Source organism: Scophthalmus maximus, chromosome 5 (genome assembly GCF_022379125.1).
Source record: "Scophthalmus maximus strain ysfricsl-2021 chromosome 5, ASM2237912v1, whole genome shotgun sequence".
Lineage (NCBI taxonomy): Eukaryota > Metazoa > Chordata > Actinopteri > Pleuronectiformes > Scophthalmidae > Scophthalmus > Scophthalmus maximus.
In genome coordinates, this window is record NC_061519.1 from 11,682,851 (window position 1) to 11,706,177 (window position 23,327).

The 23,327-nt window shown below is 42.5% G+C and overlaps 1 protein-coding gene across 1 annotated transcript in view; it reads right to left on the minus strand.

The window, feature by feature from the left end:
• LOC118311672 (pinopsin-like) overlaps positions 1-4,536 on the minus strand; it is a 46,122-nt gene extending 41,586 nt beyond the window's left edge. Inside the window, exon 1 of the mRNA XM_035635693.2 lies at positions 3,525-4,536. Within this exon, the coding sequence (XP_035491586.1) occupies positions 3,525-3,897 (373 nt within the window). The 5' untranslated portion in view covers positions 3,898-4,536. The remainder of the gene's footprint in view (positions 1-3,524) is intronic.
• Positions 4,537-23,327: the final 18,791 nt, after the last annotated feature.

Here is a 23,327-nt window from a genome sequence, read left to right on the forward strand (position 1 = left end):
TAACAACGTTTTTTGTCACTGACAGCGATGCCCTCTAATTTGAAGGAACATCTATCATTCAGAAAAGTTTTACAGAGATTTGGTGAATACAGACACACTTTGTCAAAAGCTGCACCCAACATCATTCATCTGATTTGTAAATTTCACTTTTCCTTTCTTTGACCCTGCCTCACTCTTTCTTGCACTCGGTTTTCATGAGCCCATTGAGGAATTACTCATCCATAACCAATGGGCGTGCTAATGATGTCTGTAAGCCATCTCTCACGTGCGCGCACGCACACACACACACACACAGTCTTTTCCTGCAATGTTTTAGCTTGTAGAGTCAAGTCCTGTCAGACAGATTTTGATAAATTGGCTCCTCGTGGATGTCACTGTTACACAACCCTTAGACAGCGCTTAAGCTCAGCATAAAACTCTAGTTATCAAGATAGTGGATTTTCTCAAGAGTACCTCCAGACACTGATAAACATGGGAGGCTCACTTTATTCTCCACCATATGAAGTGATACAGTTTTGGAAATTGCCAAATTATCCGAGAGGAAGGGAAAGTAGTGCTGAAGAGTCTGTTTTCAATTTAAACGATTGACAGATTCAAGAGGCTGTTGAAGCAAAGAGAAATTCAGTTTAGTTTTGCTGAATGGTACTGTGTGAAATTTGAAGCAGTAGATCGATAAAGCAACAAGGTGTTCCGGTGACAAAAGCCACGGCAGGGAAAGCCTGCTGGACTCGCCTGCTGCATGAATCTCAATCAAGCGCATAGGTGTGTAAATCTTTAGTTCCTTCCTCTGCTGCATGGATAGATTTAACAGCCAGAGGCTCGATGGGTCGGAGGTCCCCTGGGCTTTACCTGCAAATGTCACTGACAGGGATATAATCAGGGCCGCAAAGAGACATGCAGTGACTGCAGAGAGGGACAAAAAACAGCACAGAGATGCAAAACTATACTGTAAAGACATGCAAAAGCACTGCAGAGACACAGAGCAGCCATAAAGAGATGCTGGATTGCTTCAGAGACACACAATGCGTACAAATATATATTTTTAAAAAGGCTTCCAAAAGACTAAGAGCAGCAAAATAGCTGCAAGGAGACACAAATGACCACAAACAAATGCAAACCAGAGGCATGACAACCCCCCCCCCCCCCCAGTACCTTATAAACAACTACAAAAAGAGAGAAAACAACCCCAACAACACTCAAAAGAACACGCAGAGGCACAAGCGACTGCAAAGAGGTGCTTGATGTCACTTGGACTCTCGAGCAGGTTTTCTACATAAGCTCAAAATGTCTGAGATCTCTAGCTGCTCCAGTTTACCAGAAGCCCTAATGTTTGGGTGGTCAGCACGTTTAGTGAGTGTTTAATCTCCTCAGGAGATCGGGGCTTGCTGAAGTGATTGAGAGGAAACCCAGACTTCATCAGAGGAAAGTTACCGGCGGCCGCTGACTGCTCACTGGCCTGCGTCCAGCCTGCAGGGTGCAGTTGGAAAGGGACCTGGAAGTCTCTGTTTCTGAAAAGCTCTAAATATTTAATCAAATGTTATTATATATCTTCTTCTTTTTTTCATTCCGTGAAAGAGTTGACATGTTTTTATTGCGGCTGCTGATGAACTTGAGGAATTCATTTTTTGAAGAAGCTGACCGTGAAATTCACTGGCTATGATTAATTGATGGGGGATGTGTTGCTTGAAACAAAGCGGAGCAAAGTAATGAAAACATGATGAATTATTAAAACGGTCACTCGAAGAGTGACTGTGGTCAGCTATGGTTGGAACATCGACAGCATATGAACAGAGCCAGACGTAATGCAGCACATTTCATGAGATTCGCAGAGATTGATTTTTAGCCACATTCAGGCAAGTGATGATAAGAAGAGTGGCCCATGAAGCTATCTGTGAACATATAAATACAAGTATGTTAGTGTCTTAGATTGCTTTCGTACAAGCAACATCTTGGTTTGCAATCATAAATACTTTGATTGGACAGCAAGAGGGAAGTGCAGATGTCATGTCTTTGTGCTAATGTCAAAAGAGATGATAAATTGGTGTTTTTACCAGCCAATATCTCAGACTGCCAGGCCTTCAGAGGTTGCCTGGGCAACTTGAAAAGCTTTTAAAGCAATTAGTGGGACTGATGGCAAGAAGTCCTGTTCATTAAAGAACCTTGAAGCAGGCATCAGGCCGACGACTTGTGATGATGGGAAGCTTTTTAATGCTGAGTGCACAAATTAGTCTTTCGGAATTTCACCCATGTCGTTGGAAAACATCACTTCGACGTTTTGACCAGTGCAATAAATAGCCCATACTCAGAAACATCCATGCTATATGCGTTACGTTAGTTCAATACAAACGCCTCATTTCAAACTTTTATACAGCACCCCGGGCCCGTCCAGAATTGAACAGTCAGCTTGTGTTTCTGGCTCAGCATCGCGAGCCCTGGCCGCAGTCCAGGCGAGCGGGTGCTTTATTCTCAGGTGCATCATTGTGCCCTATTTGCATCGACATCGGCACTGGCGCGCCAAAGGCAGACCAGCGTCTGCTCTCTCGTTGCTACACTTCCCCAGGGGGACGTTACTCTGCAACCGAACGCTGCCGATGCATCTGCCGCGGCCACGCTCACGGAGCCGCCCCCGCGTCCCCGCAGCACCTCGGACCCGCACGGCGCAATGTAGCGGCTGTCCCGTGCCGTGCGCCATCCAAAGCACCACCCGACGGTGCGGCGTGACAAGTTGCCAGGGTCCCCAAGGACATTTGAACAAAATGCCCACGAGCGTCTGCGCGGGGGAGAGGCTGAGCTTCTCTAAATACCCACAGCGCTCCTGTGCCCTGCGACACGCACCGTGCACATGCAGATTCGGATGGAAGTGATTCAACACGCTCACATGCAGCAGATATTAGAGATTGTTTGGGGTTTTTTTGAACACGAACGCACTACCTCAAAGAAACCAAACCGAAACCTATAGGCATCCCCAGGGCCGAGGACGTGCACCGCATCAACTGCAACATCACACCACCACCGCCGCTCTGGACGATCTTATTATAACAGTTAATGAGAGGATCTGCACTTTCACCGAGACCTTACCGCTCTCCGCTGCGCCTGCAGGCTGCTGGGATGCTCTCACCCGAAAAGACCGGGGGGGTGGGGGGGAAGCCAGGGAAAAGAAAAAGCATCGTTCAAGTCCAAAATCGACTCAACTCGCCGAATTTGGTTTGGTGTTTTCGAATGTGCTGCGTGAGCACTTATCGTTTCATATACGCAGATGTCCAGGCGTTATAATAATAAAAAAAAGGTCACAGAGACGCGCGGGGCACGTCACAACGGACCTTCGGAAGCACAGATGATATATCACGTTTCAAAACGCTGGATTTCGCCCATCTAACTTGGTCCGATCCAAAGAGCGCGGTGCTCTGAGAGGCTCCACCGCGCCACCACTCGCAGCCTCGCCGCGAGAGGGGACGAGGGAGAGCGCACGGTCCACAGAACGCACCACAGAACGACCCCTCGCGCACTCCACGCTTTCTACTCACCAAACAGGGAGTTGGCGAAGCCGTACCAAACGCAGCCCCCGTCTCCGATGAGCCACCGTCCCTGCGTGCTGGCCGCGAAGCTGAACGGAGTCCCCAGCACGCACACCAGCAGGTCGCTGACGGAGATGTTCATCAGCAGCAGGTTGATGGGCGAGCGCAGCATCTTGTAGCGGCAGAAGAGCGCGAGCACGAGCAGGTTGTTCAGCAGTCCGAACGTGCCGATGAAGCCCAGGCACACAGCCACCACCAGGTTGCCCGTCGGGCTGAGGGTGCCCCGGTGTGAGCCCCCCCCCGGGTGCCCTTCCCCGGCCGAGGCGCACACAGCGCCGCTGACCCCCGCGCAGCCGCTCAGGCTCACGTTGGACACGAGCATCGCGGTCCGGTGCCAAGGGGCACTGAGCAGCGGCTAATTTGTCTTAAGCATTTGCTTTTGTCTGTGAGTGTGTGTGTGTGTGTGTGTGGAAGAAGATTAGCTATGAAGACAAGAAGTCGACCCAAGCTCGCAACACTTGTTGCTTTCAAATAAGCAGTCACCCGAAAAGTAGGGGGAAAAAAGTCCAGATATGGGATAGCAAATAGTTTGTTTGTTTGTTGGGGATGTTAAAACTTTGTGTCCCACTTCAGGGGAGGGGGTGTTGTAAAGATTCAAAAAGAAAAAGTTTGGTCAAGCTTTGCTCCACCATGCGGCAGCCTGCAATGCCCTCCCACTGTCCGGGCGCGCTCCCGCTCCTCACACAGACACCGTGCCCCACTCGGCCCGACTTTAAATCGCCGTTGCCCGCTCTCCAGCAGCTGACGTCTGGGCGGGGGAAGAGGGGGGGAGGGTGCTGCGCGCATCACCGCATCGCTGGGAGACCGGCGTGGATATCCAGCGGCAGACTTATCACACCATGCTCGTGCGACTCAAAGGAGCCGGGCTGTGGGCGCAACCGCTGCACTGCGCGCTCCGAGGACCAGGACTCTGGGGTGCAGCGATTCAACTTCTGCGTAAAAATAATCCAAAAAAAAAATCACAATGAGCTCTGATACTTACGCGCAAGTCTGTGCAGAGGCAGGATGACAACCCCCCCATAGGACACGAGGGGGTCACTGGATCACGTGCTGCGGCCTTCGCGCGCAGTTACCAGGTGCCATCACAACTGAACACTGTCGAGTCCCACAGCAGCCACCACACAAAGGGGATAGACGTTGGAGGAATGGAGTTCATCCAAGGAATCAATTCCAATGCGTGCTGAAGCTGTTCGTTGTGGCCAAACGACAACAGGCTGCATACTATTATGATTATAGGCTACATTTGTAATGTGACGCTGATGCTCGTGCTTGTGGCACCGTGGCACAGAGCTGTCATTCAAAAACTCATTAGCCAATGGGGACTCACCCCTGAGGGGGGGTGTAAAAAAAAATGAATAGAACGCCCAGGAGGAGGGAGGAAAAAAGTCAGGCAGCGCAAATAAGAGAGCTGGCAGCGTATCAGTCCGATCAGGGACAGAGTGGACAAATTGCATCATCAATAAAAAAAAAGTAATAAACTAACAATTTCTGTTACACAATCACTCCAGTAATTTGTTTGCAAGGTACACGTTTCACTGTTGAGATGACACGTTTTGGGGGGTTTTTTCAGCGAGTTTTATTCTCTTTATCAATTTCACGTTTCTCTCAGATATTTGATTAAGAGGTTCTGTTTAATTATGTTGACACAACAACAAAAAAATGAGCAAGTATTGATGCTCGGCGCTGTCCGTGGTGCTGAAAACCCTCACCGCAGAGCCAATCAGCAGCAGGAGCAGCTCCACTCATAAACGTGTTCATTCTGCACCGTCGTGCATCTTGATCAAAGCTTTAACATAAATATATAGCATAAGATAAAGGGAGACAGGTTGTTTTAAAAGCTGTGAACCTTAATTCCCCCCATTCAGGTCATAAATACAAGCTCCGGATCCTTAATTGTACAGATGCCAAATTAATGAAATGCTCCCAGGTCAAACTAGAGATTAGTACATTAAAAATAGGATTAACAGCCTTCACAACTTTTATTAAATTAATAAAATGAAGCACAATCTTCTGCTATATTTTAAACATCCAATGAAATCTGCTGCTGATTCATTGTCTAGATTTAGCTGAATCCCTCCCATGGTTAAAGATGAGATTTCCTGGCAACTCAATCTGGTGTCACTGTGGATGAAGTGACAGTGAAGAGGTCATGTTGGAGGCACCGTGCACCAAGTACACTCAGCATGACACTGGGCAGATGTTTGGATGTTTAGCATGTAAGTTGCTTTTCCCTCATAGAGGAAAAGAATTTAAGCAGATTTCCCCATTGTCCAATGGCTTCTTTTTTTCTTGTTCAGCTGATTCTACCTGTGAAATATAATCATCTTTTTTTTTTCTTGTTCATCTGTCAGCCCTGAAAACATATACTCTGGGGATGGCAAGTTCACACTGGAATAATGAGGAGCAGAGAAATGCTAAAACATGTGTGACAGGCTCTCTACCCTCATGGTGTCCATATATTCCTCCACAGACTGAAAGAAGCCCATTTTTTAAATTTTTTTTGCAGAAACCACACCCTGTGCTGCTGAACCTTGGTATATCTCTGAGTCAGACAAGCACAGTGTGGACCAAGCTTGTCAACCGCAGTGCTAAACCTCTCATCTGTTACCTATGCTTCAAAATTGTAATGTTGACCGTACTATGTAAAGTTGTGATTTGGCGCTGTACAAATAAAATTGAATTGAATTCACATGGCTGAAAGGTAAAGAGGTAAAAAGGCTTTAGTTTGATTTTAAACAAAGCAATAGCATGTTTTAATTAGGCAGGTTCAAATGAATGAAGTTCTAAGAATCCAGTGTTTAGCTAAGAGTAAGCAGAACGTCTCAATACAAAGGTGCTCTAATGGCTTCTGGCAGCAGGTGAAGCAGAAGTTCAAGTCATTGTGCACTTATGCTGCTGACATACTTGTGCAAGGCAGCGCAGACACTAATGTTATCCACCTGAAAAGAAAAAAAGGCCAAGCGCGGTTACAAACTATCAGCCGTAAGTTGCTAATTAAAAGCAAATCCTTGAGGTCAAACGCTGGCATTTGTATTAAAACGCTGTTCTTGATTACACGCGGCCGGGTAACAATGTGTCCTCTGCAACATTTGACTTTGCACGCGGTTAGAAAGAGAGAGAGTCAGATGAGACGTCTTATTCCCCTTCATGGTCTGTTCTAATCCCTTCCCTCCAAATAGCCCCCTCGTCACCCAGGTGCGAGGTAATTATCCGTGAGAACTGTACAGCGACATTTACTCAGACAACATCTTCCTCCGACCACAGTCCTAATTGGGTTGAATCAAGAAACCTTGCTTCTACGGCGAGCACCATCGACACTTAACCATCACAGTGAGACTGGGCAGTTGGTATTTCGTTGGATTTTTAGGCCAACGTAATGGCTGCACCCTGGGGAGATGCCCGAGAAGATGAAGTGCAAATGGGGTTATGGGGTCGTCCCAGACATCTCCCACAGTGACGCATAATTTAGAGAAAAGGTGCGACCAGAATGCAGTTTTATGGTCATCAATCCATGTACTTGGTTTGCCATGGATCAAGTTAGGGATTTAGCAATGACATTTAGGAATAATTAGAATGAAGGGATGTTCCCCCGCGGGGACTATATGTTCACACACGAGTTGTGACAACTGGTGTCACATGTCCAGCCTCCATGTGCACATGCAAGTCCCATCTGGACCAATTAATCTCACAACTGTCTGTTAACTTTTAAACAGCGGGGAAATAAATCGACTGACTGCTGGTCAGTGCGTTGCGTCAATTAAGTGCATTATGTTGCTGCATTTATTACCCCGTTTGTTGTGATTACATAGTCTCCTGTGCTTTCCCGCAGCCAATCAGATCAAGATTTGAATCTGGATTTAATTTAGAGAACAGCCATGGATCCAGCAGCCGATTCAATTTCATTCATCCCCCAGAAGACCGAGGGTAATGTAGCTCATCGTGTGTCTGTTGGAGATATCACAAGTTATCCAGTTGCTCCAAACTTTACCTTGTCTCACAGATTTGCTGTGTCACTTAAGACAGTGAGGAACATTTGTGTACTTTTGAGTTTTGTCCAGACTTAATCAACATTAAAACAAGCCCAAGTGTCTCCAGCCTTACTGGAAGCTCCAAGAGGCTGTGCAAGTTTTGCAATGGGAGGCAGGTCAAGCAAAGAAAAATAATAAAATTCAATTAAATTGTATTTGAATAGCACTAAAATCACAACATACATTATCTTAAGGCACTTTACATAGTAATGTTGAGACCTCACAATATCACAGAGAAACCCAACAGTTCCAACAATGGGCAGCACTTGGCGACTGTGGAGAAAAAAACTCCCTTTTAACAGGAAGACATTTCTTGCAAAACTGAACTTGCTTTAGCCCTGTCATAGCCAATTTGTTACGTGTTCAATGAATCTGTCCACGAGTAGTCTCAACAAAAGCCTATTTATTTCCTACGTGACCCATAATGGCACTCGGTAAGCGTATGCCTCTGCCAAGGCCCAACAGTGCCCTTAAATTCAAGATTCCCTTGGGAAATGAGGAAAATGTCAAAACGACACAATCTCGTCTTGAAGAAAGTTATCAAAAGTTGTTCCACGATCTGCACCAAAAAGGAAATGGGAAGCCAATGGGAAAGGGCCTGAAGCCTTTATTCTCTGGAATGACCAGCAGAGGGCGACTCCACTAGTTGCAAAAAAGAAGTCAAAAAATGACTCTACTTACTGATTTATAACGTCAGAAAGCATCTTCTAGAGGAGTTTACAGTCTCAATCTCTAGGTTTTCAAGTCTTCTGCAATACAGCATTTTGTGAATTATCGTCTAATTTAGAGTCAATTGGGCGATAAAGCATTGAGGTGTGGATGCAGCGTGAGTGACAGCTGTACTGTCCAATCAGTGCATGGTAGCAGGTGAAGGTTGACGCGCAGTGGACAAGCTCTGTCAGATTAAGAAAAACTTTAATTAATGTTTGTTTCCCTGTTTTTGATCGTCATACAACACAATTAACTCTTCAGTTTCGTTTCATACCTTTGTGTGCTTCTACAAATCTTCATATATTTGTTCTTCCCTGACTGTCACAGTTTCCCTATCAAGCCAGATATCAGTGTATTTGATTTGTTTATCTCGGAGCCCCTGGTTCTTTGTTTGTGTCAACATAATCCTGGCCCCAGAGGGTGCACAGCTCAAGGTAAAAAGACAGCAGGGCAGCAAGCATCCCTGCCCTGCATTCAAATAATCCGCATGTAGCGTATATACAGTAGATCTTTGTATGCGAGTGGCCAAACGCTGCCATATTTTCACAGACGGAAAACATGATGACATCTCGCAGAGTCAAGGACAGGAAATGGGCAGAAAACAAAACAAGTACCCAAGAGAGCGGGTGTAGGGCGCAAAAGAAAAAGTCAACACACATTAGGGGGTTTGCTGCTGTGTCAAAGACTCTGCTGCAGCAAGCACACATATCATTTTCTTCAATGAGTGTGAATTGTAAACCCCCATCACACAGCCAATTTGTTCTACCTCTCACCCCCTTACTCCTTCTATCCTCCCCTTCATCCATCCTGCTCCTCCTCCATCACTGCTGCCCTACCCTCTGACACTGACCTTGGGAAAGTGACCACTGCTGCTCTGCAACTTAATAAACCCACGGCTTTAAGGGAAGATGAGGCGGGTGCCGTGGATCATGTAGATTTATTGTCGATGGGTCTTACACGCAGGTCCGCCACAGCCCTCGGTTCATCTGGACGCGCGTGTCACTTGGGGCCCATGCTTTTAATGCTCGACACACAGCCTGTCATGAGGTGATACCAATGAGGAGAACATGTCTTGAATGATGGGCAGGGAGGGGTGGTGAAGAGGAGCTGTCTGCGAAAACATTGAGAGAGGCCGCTGAGCGGTAAATCATGATGCAGCAGGGCATCTGGTGACAGAGTGACAGATGTCAAGTCAAGTGCATGTCCCTGCTTGTCTGTCGCCCACTCCAGGTCATACAACAATCCCCCGATCTGATGTGGAAGACAATGGAGAATATTTCTTTAATAGTTGAATCGAAATTTTGATAGTTTGCTGTTTGCCTTGGAGCCTACCATTATTCACTCTTGGACATGAATGCATGCAGAAAAGTTGAAGGTGAAATTACACATTCCTGTAAATTGTTTTAATGCGCAATACTCTGCGGAAAGCATTTGATGGACAGGATGGATTAAAAATGTATTATTAAACATCCTAAGGCAATTTTATTTGGATGGCACATTTCAACAACAATGCAATTCCAAGTGCTTTACATAAAACATTGAAAGCATTGCGAAGGAGCACACATAAAATGGCATTAAAAAAGCAATCATTAAAAAGAGAAAATAAAAACATACTAAAGAAGAATAAGACAGGTAATAAAGTTTACAGCGCAGTACAAGAAATGTAAACATTTTCTTAAGTTTTAAAAGAACTGAGAGTTGCAGCTGACCTGCAGTCTACTGGGAGTTGGTTCCAGATCTGATTAAGATTAAGATTTACACTCGATCCTTTGTCAATTTATTTACTTTTTCCTTTTTTTTTTTTCTTTTTTTTTACAGTTTTTATCATAAATATATTCATCAGTTATTAGGCTATTACTGCCATTTCAGCTCCATAGACCTGCATGTCAAATCGGCTGATGGACTGGTGTCTCACTCTGTTGGATTTGTGGGAGCTGCAGAAACACCCAGCTAACTCATGGTTTACAGTGAAGTCTTTTATTCTAACTTGCGACGCTCCACATCAGCTAAAAATGAGAAGCCACAGCTGAAGTGCCAGCTCTATGCATGATGCAGCCCTCTACCACAACATGGGTACTGCAAATTCAATAAACGTGCTACATGAAGGTGGTGCAGTTAAATCTGGACATAGCAGGTCATCGTTTAATTGTGGCATCGGAGAGCAGGGTTACTGACAGAGGTATCTCACGTGAGGCAGACCACTGGGTGGCAGCAGTGTAAAGTTCTTCCAGCCTGTCAGTTAAAATGAGTGAATTAGTGAATTGCAGAATCACTTTGTTGGCATAGCTATATTTGACAATAGACTGTATACAAAAATGGAGGCAGTGCCTAAAGCCTGTATTATTTGGAATGACCTGCAGAGGGCGGCTCCACTGGAAGCGAAAAGAAAAAAAGTCTCTGGGGAAAAATGATTCTACTTCTCACCTGATTTATGACGTCAGTAAACATTTTCCTGAGGAGTTTTGAGACTTATATTTTTTCCTCAATCTCTAGTTCATAGTCTTCTTCAGTACAGCGTGATGTTCATCTTGTAAATGATGTTCCCATTAAGAGGTCAAATAGACGATACTTTATGGTATGCATGTGGGGATACCATCTGATTGACAGCATGCCACTTGTACTTGACAGCAGTTGGTGATGTTGGACCAGAATGGAGACCTGTTAGTCATGGCATCGGACTTGTCTTGGCACTTAGAAGCATTTATTTACAGATGAATATCTGTAGCTGCACACACACATTTCCCTGCTAGTACCCAGCGTCACTGTTAACTTTTACCTCTCTGCTCTAGTCGCCAGCCTCACCTCCATGTGCCTGCTCACTCTCTCTTACGCACTCGCCACACGCACTGAACTATCTACACTGCTCGTGTAACAAAATGCAATCTCAAACTTCTCAGGCTTGCTGCAGATCCAAATCACAGTGTAATTTGTCGGTTTACTTGCTACTGTTCTCTCGCGATACGTAGGAAGAAGTCATTTTCCTGATGCGCAAGTACAGTTTCCGCGCGCATTTGCGCATGTGTGTAATGGTAAAAGATGCCTGATCTCAGAACAGTGGAAGCTGAGTCAAGAGCAGCTTGCATGGACAGGTAGTCCAACCTAGCTTCTGGTGACAACAGCCTGCTGCTGCCACAGGTACAGGAGATTTTTCCTCCACTTCATTATCATCTAATTAATGTCTATTTTTAGTTCAGACAGTTCAAGCACTGTTTGCCTGTACACCCCCCCCCCCCCCCCCCCCCCACTCCCCTGACATTGTACATTGAGCAACCATTTGAATTTGATCCTTTGTCATTCTGAAAATATCGATTAGTGCAGTTTACAAGCAAACTCGGGTTGTAACTTTACTCTGTGACCCCGCAGGTCAATGATACTTGTTTCAATCAATTACAATTACTACCCTCTTTCATTACAGCATCAAGGTTGAATCTGGTCAGGTAAACAAGGATATAGTGTATACTCCACTTGATTGGTTTTCTTCATAGAATCACACTTTCCAGGCTTGGTCATACCTACCAGAGGCATAAACCCCCCGAGCTGCAGCCCCCAGGCTGATATTCAGACGGAGCAAACAGGTGGCTTTGACTGTGTACCCTCTGTAGTGTTCATCGAGCCCTACAGCTCGTCTGTTTTTCATCTATTTTCAGGATGTCAGTCTTTCTTTTGTTTTCTTTTCATCAAGTTATTTTTGCACTTTGCATTTGCGTCCTTCCTCTTTGCCACCACCCGTAACACTGAACATGGTTGAAATGAGAGCTGCTATGACTGCTTGGCTTGACAGTCCTACAACTTGTATTTGTCTGTATTTGAAGCGATAGCGATGCAGTGAATTACCATGACACCTGAAACTGCAGAACTGAAACCTACACTTTTCTAAGACCTCAGACCCATCAGTGATGTCACAGTTGGCGTGTCCGCCGTGCTGTGGTGCCTCTGATTGACATGACGTAAGTAGAAGAGAGCAGTGCCATAGCAGGTTTTTACGGTACTCTTTTATGAAAGCAATATTTTTATATGTACATTATCACCATTTTCCAGATCACACAAGTCTGACTGATTATATTAGTTGGATGTTTTTAAATTTACTCATCATAGCAAATATTTAAAAAGTGTCAACTCAGTATATCTCCTCCACAGAGATTGTCCTCTCTCTGCCTGAGACACGTTAAGACGTTGACTGCTACAAATGGTTGTCCATGCAGTTAAATCTGAAAAAAAGGCTCTGCTCTTGAAAGAATTTGAGCAGTATAGGATCAGGATAAGTTAGTTCCTGTAATATGTAACAGGATCAGAGATGGACGTAGGTTTACATTTCATTAGATCTTTGCAAGAGAACTATTCCAAACACCTGAACACATAAGGAGAAGGACTCTCACAACAACAAAGAAAGATTTCTGTTGTGTTTTGACTCCTGTTCACAGAGGAGTGCAACTGGGTGCTCAGAAGGCCAATGCTTGATATTTTGTACAAACCAGATCTGTATTTCATTCTAGCTGCAGTTAGAAAATAGCGTCTGGATTAAGTACCTCAAAGACTGCAGACAAAGCCAATGAAGTGATTCAAGCTTGCCTTCAGTGTGTTGGAGCCTTCCTGTTTGCTTGGTTAATCCAACAAAGAGAGCGTTACAGTAATGTAACCTGGTTTAGATTAAGGCATTAGCCAGCTTCACAGCTTGATATTAAATTGTCCAAAATAACTTACAATCTTTATTCTGCGTTTGAAAAATTGACCTGCTGTACAGTATAACCACTGATGCAGTTCATTAGGAAATATTCCAAACCTATTTTTAATGCTGCCAAGTGGGAGTATGAACAAATAAAAAGCAAAGGTTCAAGAATTGAGCCTTGTGGAATCCCAGAGAAAGTCTGATGGAGACACAGACAACTGAAAATTGAATAAGAATGGGCTTAATTTAATTTCCCAACCATCTGAAAGACATTTAGAAATACCTTTTCTGAGTTGGATAAAAGCCTGATACCTGAGTAAACCACTCTTGATGACAAGCTCTTTCAATTGTTAAATCAGTCTGACTGAAGGAAAACGCTGTACAGGATGAACGTCTTTATGCCTAATGAAACCTCAGGGATGGATGGATATAAAAGGCTTAAAAAAAAAACCTCATAATATAAAAAACAGGCACACCGACACAAATACAAGGAAGCAGGGTCAGAGTGGCTTGAGAGATAAACATACACTTGTAAATCAGTTTAATAACAGACTACGCATGTTAATTAGCCAGGTCCCTATGATGAGCTATAACGCACATTTACCCAGTGCTGGAATAAAAAGTGTTAGTTTAACATTGTTTGTGATATGACACATTATTGATTGGTCTCTTGTGTTCATCTCTCTTCACAAAGAGGTTTGATCAATCCACTTTGACACATTTTTGGAAGTGTGTTTTGAGCTTCTAATCATCACACATCATGCTTTTCAGCAGTCAATGTTTGATGATATATACTGAATTGAAAGGTGCACAGTTTGGAGTAAAAGGTGACAAGGCTTTAATTAAAACACCTGCAGTAAAAGCACAGATTTTTGGAGCTGAAAGGAATACAGCGCATTATTTTTTCTGTTTCTCCACTGATCATTAAAACCTTTTAGAGATTGCTCTTATGACGCATGTCGCACCTCTCTCTTAGCGGAAAGATTTTCTCATGTCGACAAACAAGTGAAGAAAGGCCATTCTTTGTACCGTCTGAGGGGAACCGGATGTGCTAAAAGCATCAAGCTCTGAGTAGTGCCTCTTGGGGTGTTAATTGGAGGGAAAAACTTTTCATGCCATCAATAATATATAATTTCAGTGCATTTTCGAGAGCTTCAATCACTTGACAACATGGCACCATGTCCAACCCAAGCACCTATCCGTGCGTACTAGTTTGACATTGGCAACATTTGCAGACTCAGTGGGTTCACATTTTGTTTGGAAGACATATTCAGACTTCTGAACCACCTGTCTTATAGCAACTCATTTTTTGATGTCAGGAGCCTTTAAAACACTGACAAACTGTGGTCCACTGTGTGCATCTATACGTTTAGTGTAGAAATAACAACCCAACACAGAGTCCTCTTGCTACACGAAGATCCCTTGTTGAATGGTGCACTGTGGGATAAGTTTGTCTGGCACTTTATTGCCAGAGAACAATGGCAAAATAAAAGTGTGGACAGAAGAAAAGCTCTGAAGTGTCTTGAGTGCATTACGATGTAACATGATATTACAGGCAAATGCTTTTGTAATTATTTAAATACTTGGACACTCAACAACTATAGCTTTGCTTTAGAGACCTTGTTACATTTTTTTAAGAAGCATCTCCTGGGGAAGTAAAACAAAGCATACAATAACTTTATTGTCACCTATATTTCTTTCAACATCTGAAACAGCTCCTCAATCAAACTTCATTTTGATTGGTCATAAAATGTTTTATATTCCCATAATTATCCAACATGTGTCCTGTTGAGTTCTTGGGAAGCCACTTCATGTTCTCTCAGTATTATTCCAACTCAAACAACCTTTCTTTAACACACAAGTCAAATTATTATTATTTCAAGTGGCCTTTGATTATAATAAAGGGGGACTTTATCATCATGAAAATTCTTTGGCAATTCTTTTTTTCATTGAAGCTATCAAGAATTGTTTTCATGTTGTTTCTGAAGCAGCACAACCGATGTACGTGGAGGCAGGTGCCTTGGCATGTTATGATCTGATGAATGAAGGTTTGTCATATGACAAGCAAACCTGAGTTACATAAAAAAAGAAAAAACAAATGACCGTGATGAGTCAGTCATTAAAGTGATGTTCTGTAGAAACTGTAACACAGTGTTCCAATCTAAAAAAACGGATAACTGAAAATGGGACACGAAAATTGCATGCAGTGCCAATTTCACAATCGCCTCATAGCCAAATTAGGATGCAACAATGTTCCTGTTCCTGGTAATATAATCCAGAAATTCAGGCAATGTTTACATTTTGATAGATACAGTAGATTCTTCCTGGGGGCAAATGTCCGACTATCACCTCCTTTCCTGCCACTTTTAATCATTGGTGAGATGGTCTAAAAATAATATGGCTTCATATTACAATAAAGCCAAAATAGATGACAGTGAACAAAATACAAATGGACAAACATCTGATACATTTCTGATAGCATTCATTTTTTCTTTGCAAATAATTATTAAAAAAGACAGCTCCAAAAAATATAATAACATATAGAAAATAAAAAATATGAGGACATAGTGTAGCATGTGCCGGCATAGGCTCCTGCTCCCAGTGGCCCTGGTTTAGAAACTGGATGAGTCGACATTTACTGAAAAGCAGATAGTGGTGACATTAACATTAAGGTTCACTTTTTCACAATAAAGCAGAGTAAGCTCTTTAATTACAGCAGAGATTTAAAGGCATGAAGATTGGGCAGGTGATTTATTATCCTGCCGCATGCTGGGACCATAATATTGCTTTGTCATTTGCTTTTGTTGCTTCAGGACAAAAGACCTTGTGATCCCGCTCGATCCCCGGTGGCTTTGTCCATTGTTGAGTGGTGAGAAATGCCCAGATAAAGGAACAACATTAGAGAGCAGCTAAAGTAGGAGATTACAGGGGTTTTTTCGTGACAGACATGTCACATGTTCCAGCAAAATATAATGGTCAATACAATGCAGTCCAATTACAAATGAACAGGCAGCTGACAGAGAAGTTCAAACCTAATGTAGGTAATGTAAAGACGGCACGTGCTTTTTGTCTCCATCAGCAACCAGGCAGCAGGAGAACCTTTATTCATGCGCTAAGTCAGCACCACACACATCCCAACTCACACTTCAATCTAAATTAATGTTTTTTTATGGCAGCAGTGAATCGATGAAAATGCTGCATGTCTCAGTTTTTTTTTTTCATTTGACAGTCATTACTCTTTGTCACTGGCAGTATGAGAAGCGGAGTGAGTTTAGACACTCTGAGGCCTCTCTCTCTCTCTCTCTCTCTCCCTCTCTCTCTGTTTGTGCCGTAAACATCACAGATCAACAGCAGTTTTGAAAGTGACACGCTGAGGATGCAGAAATCTTAAATCTAACAATGCGATGAAATTGTTCATCATTTTACCTGAGGGAGCTCCTCTGCCATATAATAAACAGACAGTTATTGGGGAGTGTGAAATTACAGAATGCTGTTTTGTCATTTGGTAGAGAAGGAATGAAGTGATTTGTCAGGGGAGTTGTGAATCCAACTGGGTGTTGAGATTAATAGTGAGATGAAAAGATAAGAGAGTAGCGCAAACAGCCTTGTTGTTAAAGGCCAGAAACAAAGTCCGTCGAAGAAAACTGTTCAAATGAGCCAATGTTCAGTCAGCATGTTCCCACATGAAAACAGCCGCAAACCTGGTGACAAATTATCATTTGAAATATGAACATGAAAGACTGCATGTCTTCATGAAAAAAATCTCAAACCTTCAAAATGTGGCCTCTTTATATTCTTTGGCCTTGATTTGTCAGGAGTACATTGTTTTCTCTCAGATGGTTTCTGTGTTTGATACTACGTAAATCACTTTGTGGGGGCTTTTCTAAAACAGTTATTACATTTTTGAACCTTTTGCTCGTATCCCACCAATATATCCAGAATTCTTTTTCGTCTTTTTGTCCTTTTTTCTGTCCGATTCTGTTTTTTTGTTTTGAGTTGTGGATTCTGTTGTGGAGGATTTGTGTTCTGTAACAGACAAGGATTTCCTTCAATTTAATTTAAATTTGATCAAATTCCTCCATTCATTTTTACCTACATTTTTACAATTTTACCTTTTTAACTATACTTGCTTTCACCATCTTAACCATGCTTATGTCGCTGATAGCATAACGAAACATCATGCTTAAGCTTGACGGCACTGTTAGTTTGAAATTAGTGAAACAGGAAGTAAGGGCAGGCAGAAAGGATGCTGTTCAGACCAATGAGTGAAACCGCCTTATCGGTACTGTATGAGCTAGAGGTTGGATTTATTTATCACTGATTTGTGCAGATTTTTGATCCAGGAGTTGTCCTTTATTGAAGAGATATATTTTTTCCCATTTTGTAGTATGGAGGGATGTATGGAGGGATATTGTTGCTTCGGAGCTGATGAATTGGAAAAGTGGTGTTGTTCCCTGGAAGGACCTGATGAAGGTGTGTGCATGGCCTCTCGTTTGTTTAATGTAACTTTTATTGACTGAAACACCTCCAGTATAATTCATGCTATAGTTCATTCATTGACAATCTTTTTACAGGAAACCTTAAACGTAAAGTTCATGTTAAAGTTCAAGAGAAGCAGCATGTTTCTATTAATCACATGTTATTGGAGCCTGCTCACTGTAACATGACCAATGAAAAATGTGGACAAAGCATATTCTTTTGGTGTTTAAGACGCATATCAACACTTACATTATTTAGGGGCATTTGAGATCTACAGGTTTTCCAAAAATAAACATTTATCTACCACCATGTACATTTTTTAGGTTGATTAGTGACAAACATTTTTCTTCCTGTGAGAGCTCTCTACTTCAGAAATCGTTATTCTGCTTTGACCTGCTCTTCTCAATTCTCTCCTGATTCCCCTCTCCTCTTTATTTCTTTCCATCCATTAGTCTGTCATACTTCTTCCTCTTTCCCCATATGGCGCATCTAATTATCAGCACCTTTCCTTCATTCACATTCTCTCCCTAGTCTTTTGTTACCCCTTTGCCTCTCCTCCCTTTGCTTTTCCATCTCAGCATTCCTCCAGTACTCTGTCCCTCTTGACTCGACACCTCTTTCCACATATCAGCCTCCTGTTCATTCTCCCTCTCCCCGTGCTTCTGATTCAGATCCCCTCCCTGCTCCTTATTCTTCTCGCCTTTTTCCTTGGACCTAGTCAGCTCTGTGGAGTAATTTAGCAGCTCATGAGTCCTGGGCCAAATCTGTCACTACAGACATACTGGCAGCAACTCGAGTGATTTCCCACCGGGACTGCAGACGTTTCTAATCACATCCTCCGGGACTCGAGGAGGCAGAGGAATAGGGTGAAGAATAACAGACAGGTAGTGAAAAAGAGGAAAAAGAAGCCCATTAGATAAACAGGCGGGGACACAACCCATAGAGTCGGATAATATTCCTGTGAATTAAAGAAAGCGCAGTTGTCTTGTGGGACTTTCATTGAGTTCATATTTCATAGGTTGAGGGTTTTCTTCCGATTTCATTTATCGCTAATTATAGCTTTGGGAGACACAAAGTATGTAATAGCTACATGTGGGGTCATTTAACTGTCCTGAAATATGTTCAAAACTAGGACAAAACTGTGACAGAAAACTCCATCACAGCCCTATACACAGTAGGGAATACATACATGAAGTGAATGCAGAAGAGGGAGCCTCAGTGTCAGCCTGTGCAAACTCCCTCTGTGACCAGTAATAGTTTCCCTTCATCTAATAGACTGTTGAGAAAAGGCAGTGCCGTTCAATTTCATTTTATTAAGATGTATAAAGAAATAGACTAGATCAACTTTAATAGACCTGTCCAATTAACTACGCCATGTCAGGTGACACAGAGGCACAAGATGTTAAATGCGTGTTCTTGTGTTCACATTTACATGAATATAAGCTGTTCTGGATGAGGCCTGTGTGTCCCTCATCTGTGTCACTTCCGTTGATTGAAGGGAAAGAGGACCTCCCCTGTCAACATGCGGGCCATGTTTAGAAAAAGACTTATATCCACATTACGCCCCCACAGGTTCCTCACTGATTTAGAGAGGACGGCTGGTGAGATGGACGGAGAGTTGACACAAGGGACCCTGTGTTCATTATGTATCTGGATGTGGTGCTGACAGCTGTGATGACTGATGGGGAGAGACGGTGGAGAGGAGCTGGGTAAACTTTGTGATCGCAATAGCCTTTTTTTCCCCCGTACTGTCTGTGTAAATATTGAGGTCATTCAGAAGATGGAAGGAATTTGTAAGCTGTCAGATCTTCCTTGTGTGGCCCGAAAATAACCTGGAGACACACAGCCCCCTTTTCAATCAAAACAAAGCTTTTAAAACCATCAATGTCCAATTAGCTCCTATCCCAAAACATAGTGAATCAGTAGAAAATGTTGGCTAACTCGTATTAAAAACTAACCTGGGACCTAGACGAATTCTGGGTTCTCATTTCATTTGTTCTGCCAGACTACAATCTGGATCCCCTCCATTGTAAAGTGATTTCCCGCCAGCCAAAATCTTGCAAGTCCAAGCACAACTGATTATCAGATCGGGGGGCGGGGTTTATACCATGACAAGGAGACAAGCGACTTATGTAAACAAACAAGATGGCTGCCGCTGATGAACAAGCATTTTACTAGTACCCGATATTTTCTAATTTCTTCCACAAAAATGGCAAAACTCGTTCACAGACATTGTGGAATTGTCAGTATAGGCATCTCCTCTCTGCTGTAGTCTGTTGACATTTTCACGTTGCTCAACAGACATAACATGATTCTTTGCTCTCACTTGTTGTAGGTCTATCCAATTGCGTGCGGAGGCATTTTGGTCTGCCTCCATTGGTCACGCCTCTTGGAAATCAAAATTGAACCAAGAGGTTCCAAAAAAATATGCATTTGAGGCCTCAGGAAATTCCATAGCATCCTTATCAGTGAGCAATTTGCTTTCATATGCATTTTTCAAGTTTTGCATTTTCAATAGCTCATTCATTTATGAATTTATTGACATCAAACCACCTTTCACGTGTCTGTGACATCCTCACAGCTTTCACAGCTGTTAGTTTTCTGAAAAAAGCCAAAGGGATAATAAACTCCGACGTTATCAGTGCTGCTAATGGTGATGAAGAAATTCATTCATTCTTCTATGATGAATCTTCGCTATTCCCAAACCTATTATTCCCCGAGAAAGAGTACTCTTAAAGTACTGGCAGCATCGATAACAGTACTGGCAGCCACAACTCCATCCTGGGGGAAACACTGCTGAGTATTCTGTTATGCAAGATATTGTTGATATTGAACAGCTGGTTATTAAAAGTGCTTGTGTGACATTTGGCACATGTTGATTTTACTTGGAACTGACATGTGAAAAAAATATCAAGATATGTATGCCATTCAGCAAAAAAATATCGGGATATGATATTTGGTCTATATCGCCCAGCCCTGCTCTCATGTGTCTGTGACATCCTCTCACAACTTTCACAGCTGTTAGTTTGTGAAAAATACCTTTTTTGCTTTAATATGCATATTTCAAGGCCCTGGGTAACTGCCACTGCTTTAAAGTGGTGTTGTGGACGTCCTCACTGCTGCTCCAGTCAGACGGTCGACGTGGGGTTTCCTGGGGTGGCCCCAACTCCAAGGTGTATTCCCGACAGTCAAACCTGCGGACATTGCCTCACTTCATTGACGTGAGATAAAGCTGTGTGTGCTGCTGGTGATTCTGTTAAAACAGTGCAGTATTTCCATTGTTATATGCATTATTGATGAGGTCTTTGTTGTGGCAGGGCTCATTTTATTGCAGTGGCAGTTTAGCACGTGTTATAATGCTGTCGATTTATGTACCAATTGTTACATGAGTAGTAATTGTTGCTGTTGCTTTTAGACACATTGGCACATAGCGGATGATGTTTTTTGTTTTTTTTAGGAATTTAGAGATGAATGTCTTCATGCGCACAGTTCATTCACATACTTGAGAATAGTGTCATTTTGATCTCATGAGGAAGCCTGTGACACACTCGACCACGAATTTTCCAAATAACTTTTATTCATTTAAGCTTTAGAGAGTAGCTTTCACTATGTTGCTACTATTTTTCATATCAGACCTAACTATACTATTTAGCTTCTGTAAAAAATAAATTGTATTGATAAAAAAACCTATCCACCTAAACTAAACTACTGGAAAATAGAGAATAAGAATGAATGAAATCCCAACCATGCTGCATATGAAATAACATTATTTTCAATTTACCCACTGAAGCAATGGTTCTCTTTTTGATTCATTTGGGGCAAAGCCTGATCTAAACATAATTCTAACTCTAACGCTAAAAGTTGTGATGACCTCACAACTACAGGAAAACATGTACACTCACCCACATCCCTTTCCAATCTCTCCTGCGTTTAGCTTTTTTATCCTGGGAGCGACAACGTGACACAGTCCAGGTGCCAAATGTGAACTTTGCACATTCACATTGTGATTTGTTCCATGTCAGCGGGCTGGTTCAAAAGTGATGTTGAAAATAAATGTGTGCATTATGTGTGTTTTGCCAACTAATGCCACAAATTGAGCAAGGACTATTTCATGACAAAATGGAAATTGAGTTTGCACTGTGCCACTAAATCTGCTTGGACACAAACCCAGGTCAAGCTGATTAATTCTGGGCCACAAAATTATCAAACAGGTGCAGGCAGACAAAAATTTACAATTCAGATGAGGAAACTGGCACTCCACCAGTTTAACTGCTACAGGATAAAGAGAGAGCGTGATTGTTAAATTCATAACTGACTGATTACACGGTGCTACTCTTGGCAATCTCACTTACCTTTCTCTTTTGTAAAAGATTGGTGCTCCTTAGTTTTAAACACATTTTTAATTGGCAAATGTTAGCCCATTACACAACCCATATCTCTGCAGGTCCTGAATGTTGTATAACATGTCATGTATGAACCTTTGGAGGAGGCCCAAACCTTTTATTGGTAGCTACATTGGGAACTTGTTCCACCATGTCCAGCTACAACTGTCTGGGCCTAACCCATGAAATCATCAGCATAATTGAGCATAGCGTTAGTTAAGGCAGGCCATGAAGTCAAGCTCAGCCACTATCCATCCTGTTCTGCACTGTGGTCTTTAGCTGCTACTATCACTGCCTCACATTCAATGAAGGCTTTTGGAACAGTAGGGAGATGTGCTCTCCCTACCTCAGACTTTTCATGTATTCATGACGAAAGACATGACGTCCAAGAACAGAGCCATACCACCAAAAATAACTAATTGCAACTATTAAAATTAATGAATTTTGACTATAGTGATCATGACTGAAATACATTTCATTTCATCTTTTGTTGCAATGATACCCTAAAGCCTGGATATCGGTCCAGACAGAATATTCAGGAATTACAGTTACAAATGCATCAAGCATCTAGCCTAATTAGCCAACATTGATTTGTGAAGCAGGAAAAGTTGAGTCAGCTTTAAAACTTTTCTGTGCAGAACATGTGCTCGCTAATTTATAATCAACTGGTTGTTCACCAGTTTTCTTTTACTATTTCACAAACTGATACACATTTCAGGGCAGTTGTTGTGTGGAATTTATTTCTCATTATTAAACCATATCACTGTCTTTAGAGAGAATTTGTATCTGTGGTGGGGGGTTTTCCACAATCCTTGAACACAATATCAGCATCAGTAGGGGCTGTGCAATTATGCATAGGTGAATCAAATCAGTATATTTAAATAGGTTAATATGACTCTCATTGATAGTCTATTTTAAATAGACATATAGTGCTGTATACTAAACCCAGGCAAACTAGCTTTCTTTTTTTTTCTTTTTGTCACGCTGGGAAAGGACACTTCAACTGTATTCCCTCAGAAAGGATAAGGCCAGACATGTCAGGTAACTGCTCTGTTCTGAATATAATAGTGTAGGTGCTGCAGACATTTTCCGAGGTCATCTTTGAAGTAGGCAGCCATTCATCAAACTCCTTGTTCATAACATATCATGGAAATTCACCTGGATGGAGGAAGCTTTGGAGTGACAGACTGAAAAGATTAGAGGAAAGAAGGGGAGTTTACATTTAGAGTTTGCCTCTGTCACATAACGGTTTAACAAGGTGTTCAGATTTATTAATGCAGTTTAGTGACAGTAAGGATAAGGAATGTAGAAATGCATCTCACAACCATCTATCATCATGGCTTACTCATGTTCAAAATATCAGCAAATACACACTGTTTGGGCCAAGGTAAAAGCTGAGGTGTGATCTATAAACCTGTGTTCACTCCTCATGGTAATTCTTTGAATGTCTTTGCTTTATTTTGAAAATCAATAACAAATTCAGTCA